Consider the following 6,386-nt stretch of genomic DNA (forward strand, 5'->3'; position numbering starts at 1 on the left):
AAAAAAACCCAAGTTTAAGAATAACATTGAGATCTTGTTGGCCATTGAAGAAGATACCTAAATGACACTCACTGTATCCAAAATGAAAACGCCGGATAAGAACAGCAGGGAATAATGACCCGGACCAAGTTATATATATACGAACACTCCTTTTCGCCCAAAACTTTTTAAGTATTGTTTTGAAAATTGGACCGGAGTCAATCGAGAATCGTTGTCTAGTCCGGTTCAATCTAGACCGATTGAACCGTTATTAGTGAATCAGTCAGAACCGCTGAATCGTTCAAATCGGACCGGTTGAAAATCGAGAAAAACCGGAAAAAACCGTCAATTTTGTTTTTTAAAAAAAAATTAAACCAAACGATGTAGTTTATTAAACGAGCCAAGTCGAACTCGAGTATTGCTGAGCTCGCCTCAAACTAGAAAAATTTAAAAGTAAGCTCAACTCGATTCAAACTCACGAGCTAAAAATTATGAAGTTTAACTCGAACTCGAAATATAATATTGAAACTTGAACTCGAAAAGGCTTGAACTTAAAAAAATTTAAAAGCTTGATTGAAGCCTAAAATTCGAGCTTGATTGAAGTAAAGAATAGTTCACTCAATGCTTACCAAAAGGCTCAATGATTTTGAATGCCAAATTACCTCTATTATTTATAGAAGTTAGTTGGGATGATCTTCTATGTTTCTTAGCCATGTGGGATTGTTTTTAAAAAAAAATAAATCAAACAATATCATTTTGTTATGATTTTTTTAGCCCCAAATTTATTTTTTAATTATAGTTATATACAACAACGAAACCCAATTCTCATATGCAATGGGGTAAGGGGGAGTAGTGTAGTAGGCTGCCCCCAACGCCAGGTTGAGAGTAGCTTCCGTGGAATATCTCCGGCAGTCAGAAAATTAAAAATATAGATAAAATGCAATGCATGTATAAATAAATATATAAGTACATAATTGAACAATATTCATATGCAGTCATTAATATCATATGCGCGTCTGTAATGGGAAGTAATCCCTGCAAATAAATCCCTGCGAAAAAATCTCTGCATATAAACAGAAATGTAAGACCCGGCTAAATTTAAAAGTGAAGAGAATGATACACAGAAGTCAACGATAGGAAGCTCAGTTCTAAGCCTTCATAAATACCGATAACATACACGTATAAAAAGTAGAAGTCATGGAAATTACTACAAAGGCATTAAAAAAAGACAGAGATGATACACCCTATAAATGTGACCCACACTACTCGACTACCCTAGTCTTAAGTCTCCATACTTTCCTATCAGAGGTCATGTCCTCGGTAAGGGCTAAATGCATCAAATCAGATCTCAATCAGTCTTCCCACTTCCGCCTTGGTCGTCCTCTCCTTCTGACACCGTAGACTGTAATCGACTCTACCCTCCTGACTGCATCCGACGGTAGTCGCCTAAGGACATACCCAAACCACCGTAGTCTTCCCTCCCTCAATTTTTCGGAAACAGACACCACCCCCAAGGACATCCTAATAGCAGAGTTTGTTGCCATATCCCACAGAGTCCTACCATATGTCCATCGAAGCATTTTCATTTCTGCGGCCTCTATCGTCCTTACGTGATCCTTCTTGATTGCCCAACATTCTGATCCATACAACTGCGCTGGTCTTATTGTCATTCTATAAAATTTTCCCTTAAGTTTTAGAGGCACCTTCTTGTCTCACAAAACTCCAGTAGCAGCCCTCCACTTTAGTCATCCCGCCTTTATACGGTGTGTAACGTCATTATCTACACCCCCATCTTTATGTATCATAGACCCTAGGTACTTGAAACAATCCTTTGAGGGGAGAACGTGTCATTCTATGCATACTTCTACATCTTCATCGTTTTGGTCCCCACTGAAGTTTGAACATAAATACTCTGTCTTTTCAATATTGATCCTTAGACCTTTTTCTTCCAAAGCAGTCTTCCAGGTAGCCAGTCTACTATTCAACTCATATTTTGTTTCAGCAACTAGGAAAATGTCGTCAGCGAAAAGCATACACCATGGTACACCGTCTGGTGTCGCACAATATATGTCGTCCATAATCAAGGTGAAGATGTAAGGGCTAAGAGCTGAGCCCTGGTGGAGTCCGATTTCAACCGGGAATGCCTCGGTATCGCCAACTGTAGTCCCGACGCATGTAGTAGATCTACAGTACATATCACGAATCGCCCGGATATAAGCAGTTGGGATCCGTCTCGTCTCCAAAGTCTTCCAGATCATATCGTGGGGAACGCTATCATAAGCCTTCTCAAGGTCAATGAACGCCATGTGAAGATCTCTAGACTTTTCCCTATATTTCTCCATAAGCCGTCGAAGTAGATGAATCGCCTCCGTGGTAGACCTGCCTGGCATGAAGCCAAATTAGTTTTCCGAAACCCTAGTAACTTGTCTCAACCTAGCCTCTATCACCCTTTCCCATAGCTTCATGGTATGGCTGAGTAGTTTAATACCTCTGTAGTTACCACAACGTTGGGAATCTCCTTTATTCTTATAGATTGGTATCACCGTAGACTTTCTTCACTCCTCTGGCATCTTGGCAGTCTCTAAAACAATATTGAAGATGTTGGTCAACCACTTAACTCCCTCTTCTCCTAGGGCCAACCACACAGTGATAGGAATTTGATCAGGACCGACAGCTTTGTCCCTACCCATCTTTCTAAGAGCCATTTTGACTTCCTCAAACCCAATCCTACTTTTAGGGCAGTCATTGGCCGTCGTATGATGGTCGACTGGCCCATCAACGATACTATCTCTATAGGGAGAGGCACCGTCATTAAATAAGCCAAAGAATAACTACCCAAACCTCTTAATATCATGATTTCGCTAAAAGAACACCATTGTTGTTCTTAATAAACCTAATGCTACCTAGATCCTTTTTCCTATTCTCCCTAGATTTTGCAAGCCTGAAGATGTCGTTTTGTCCTTCCTTGGTGTCTAATATCTTGTACATTTCCTCGTATGCCTTATCCTTTCTTGGCTTCCCTCTTTGCCTCCTTGTATCTTTGTTTAGCTCTCGACCTTTCTTCGTCGTCATTTCATTGTAGAAACTCCTTGAAGCAAGTTTGCTTTGTCTTAACCTTAGTTTGGGCTTCGTCGTTCCACCACCACGATTCTTTATGTTCCTTGGCCTTCCCTGTCGACAACCCCAGGGTGTTTTTGCCCACCTCTCTGATGGAATTTGCCATATTTTCCATAATAAATCTGCATTATTTGAATCATTTTGTTTCACTTGATTTTATGGTTTTTAACTTATATATGTTATGATTTGTTTTGAATTAAAAAATTATTTTTTATTAAATGTTTTTGGTATTTTTATTTAATTTTTTAAATAATTATGACGTCGTCCGATTCTTCCGACCGGTCGGACCTGTTCGACCGGTTGAACCAGTGAATCGGTAGCATGGCCGGTTCGCTAACCGGTCCGTTTCTGAAAACCATGCTTAGAAGGTCATTTAAAAATTCAATAAATTATTTATTTAGTCATCAATTGCTATTTTAATTTTGTTTTAATCATCTAATTATTTTTTAAATTATATTTAATATTACGTATTGATTCCGTTTCAATCACTAATATTTTAAAAATAAACCAAAATTATATTTAATGTTATGTATTTATTCCGTTTCAATCACTAATCTTTAAAAAATAAACCAAACTGTTGATGGACCAAAAGTTATATATATTATACAAACAGTCCTTTTGGCCCAAAACTTGACACTTCTTCCAAACTTGATTTTTCTTTTATAACGTCATTAAGGCCATTTAATTTTTTCTAAAATAATTAATTAAAAAATACTAAAACTATAAAATATATGAAATGGTCACTTTTGTTTTAGTCTTGTTTATTTTTTGTCACTAAACATATCTATACTTTCCAGACACAATTACTCGAACTTGTATAAAACAATATTTTCTTTTATCACTGAAGTCACTAAATGAATAAACTCGACTGCAGAATTAACATTGCTTTGACACCGTTTGTAAAAATTGCATCAACCTACAAAATTCTGTCCCCTATAACTAAAATAGTCTCCCAATTTTGTCCGACAATAAAGTCCTCATAAGTACGAATTTATATTTCTGCATGCATATCGTACATAATCTTCCAATATTACAGGACTGTAGCTGCATAAGGCAAGAATGAATGTCAATGTCAACTTTGCTTAATGGAACCAAAAAGATCCTTGTAAGAACGCTTAGGAGCATCAGTTCGAGAAACAATCTCCACAACTTGGAAATATGACTCAGGATGAACTAAAGACTCAACAGCAACCTCTGCAACTTGATCTCTCGATATGGTACCGTCATAAAGGGTATCCTAAATAAAAAGAAAAATGATTATCCTAAACGATGAAAGATGAAAAATATGTCGAAAACAAAGTCAAAATCTCATGGAATATGCACTTTACCTCTGGTTCCATGATAACATTTCCAGTTGGAGGATCATTTCTCAACCCGCCAGGCCTTATGATTGTGTAGTTAATCCCTGATTTCCTGATAAACTGCTCAGCCTGAAGTTTAGCTACCAAGGTCAGTCCGAACACATTGAGAAAGATAAAAGCAGGATTGAAAAGCTGTCCCATTGCAGCTCCATTGACCAATATCGAGCTGATAAGAATGAATCGGTTCACTCCAAGTTTTCGGCATGCTTCAACGAGATTTACGGTGCCAAAGTTATCAACCTGCACAATATAATAAAACTTACGAAATCAAAATTATTGAAGGATGCCAACATGTAATTCACAGCCATGTGAGTTATAACACTATCACGCAGTAAGAGGAAACATGGATTGAGGTACTAATTGGGACAATCATATGGAAATACATAATAGAATCATAACGGAGCATTGACTGCACATCCATATACATGAAATCTGTAGAGGTGCAATGACGGTGGTCAGAATTTAGGTGTTCTCAGTGGCCGAAAAACGGACAAAAGTGGTCAAAGGGTGCCAGAGTTAGACATAGGAGTGCACCCCAAAGACCTCTGTTACTCTGGTGCTCCCTAAATGCATACAACATACTCAAGATTAGAGAAATCATCAGAAAACAAGCTTGAGGACCTACAGAAGATAGATACAATACGGTTCCGATGAGCTCGGTTAATCTAAAATCGGAAAACATTATTGCAACTCGATGGCTAGAACAAATCAGGCCAAGGAGTTAATTCACCACAGGATCTAAATAGGTGAGTACTTCAATACATGAAGGAAATCATATGCAAAAAAGAATACACGGATTTTAAGAACAACAATCAACAAACAAGAGAATCATTATGCAACTCCATTTTAAAGCTCAAAATTTGGAAAAGGAAACAGAAAGAAAGCAGAAGAGATATGGATATGGATATATGTTAACTAGTTATTCTAACTTAAGTATTGGATATATATGTTTATTCAAAATTTCCAAGTTCTCTACATAATTTTCTAAGTAAAAAGAAATCTGACCTTCCATGGTGCAGTTAAGTCCCATCCTGGTCGAAATCCAGTGGCACATATTACAGCTTCTGAATCATCACCAATTGCTTCTGCTAGCTTCGTTGAACTCTCAGTGACATCTGCTTGCACCTGAAAAACCAGCCATTCACATTTCAAAAACCAAAATAAAATCTAATAATCTATTTCGACTAATGGTTTCCAGCATTTCCATGTCTTTTGAAAATTCTCAAAGCATATCATCGTCTACATTGTCAATTCATGAAAATTTGGAGACCAAGACAAAGAACTAACAATTTGAAGAGAAGGGTTGTCGTTTGAAAGCGAAGATTTAGCCTTTTCCAAATCGCGAACCCCTGCTTTGACCGAAAATCCCTTTGAAAGTAGCTGTTCAACAACCCTTTTCCCAGTATTTCCTGTTGCCCCTGCCACAAATATTTTCTTCTTTACATTCACGTTTGTCTCTTTGCTTTCAGAAACTTGCTCTGTTATTTCACTTCCGCCAATCTAAAAAAACATTAAAAGAAAATTCAAGAACAAATAGATTCTTTTAGAAAAAAGGAAGCTTGATATGGGTTATGGGTTACCTTTGCAGAAGTTAAAGGCCTGATTCTAATGGTGGAGGGGAATGGTTTGGGAAAAGAGACAAGGCAATGGTGGAGCTGAGGAAATGGAGAATTTCTGAGGAAAAGAGTGGCCATTGATTTGTTTCAGCTGAAAAATTGAAGATTTGCCACAATTTTCTTTTTCTCATCTTTGCTCAGATAAAGGAAAGTTCTCTTTTGTTTCTAAATTTTATTTTTCTTTTAGTAGGAGTATGCAATTTTATTTCTTTTTCATTTTGGTCACTAATTTTTTTTATTTAGATTCTGCCAAAAAAAGCATTAAAAAACACTTTAATTTCCAATATATCCCCAAAACTAGGCTTATATAACA

At 37.0% G+C, this 6,386-nt stretch overlaps 1 protein-coding gene across 1 annotated transcript; it reads right to left on the reverse strand.

The window, feature by feature from the left end:
* Nucleotides 1-4,070: 4,070 nt before the first annotated feature.
* On the reverse strand, nt 4,071-6,179 carry LOC120201011 (uncharacterized protein At2g34460, chloroplastic-like). Its single transcript, XM_039201707.1, has 5 exons — nt 6,038-6,179; nt 5,745-5,957; nt 5,463-5,582; nt 4,425-4,697; nt 4,071-4,333 (listed from the first exon to the last, which is right to left on the reverse strand). Exons 1-5 carry the CDS (start codon nt 6,149-6,151, stop codon nt 4,169-4,171), a joined length of 885 nt encoding a protein of 294 aa, XP_039057638.1. The 5' UTR covers nt 6,152-6,179; the 3' UTR covers nt 4,071-4,168.
* Between the last annotated feature and the right edge of the window lie 207 nt (nt 6,180-6,386).

Source organism: Hibiscus syriacus, unplaced genomic scaffold, assembly GCF_006381635.1.
Source record: "Hibiscus syriacus cultivar Baekdansim isolate YM2019G1 unplaced genomic scaffold, ASM638163v2 tig00006753_pilon, whole genome shotgun sequence".
NCBI lineage: Eukaryota > Viridiplantae > Streptophyta > Magnoliopsida > Malvales > Malvaceae > Hibiscus > Hibiscus syriacus.

Coding starts and splice junctions, on each gene's coding strand:
- LOC120201011 (XM_039201707.1), bottom strand. CDS start 6,151: ATGGCCACTCTTTTCCTCAGAAATTCTCCATTTCCTCAGCTCCACCAT. Junction 5,583..5,744: donor ACAACCCTTCTCTTCAAATT/GTTAGTTCTTTG, acceptor CTGGTTTTTCAG/GTGCAAGCAGATGTCACTGA. Junction 4,334..4,424: donor ATGTTATCATGGAACCAGAG/GTAAAGTGCATA, acceptor CTTTTTATTTAG/GATACCCTTTATGACGGTAC.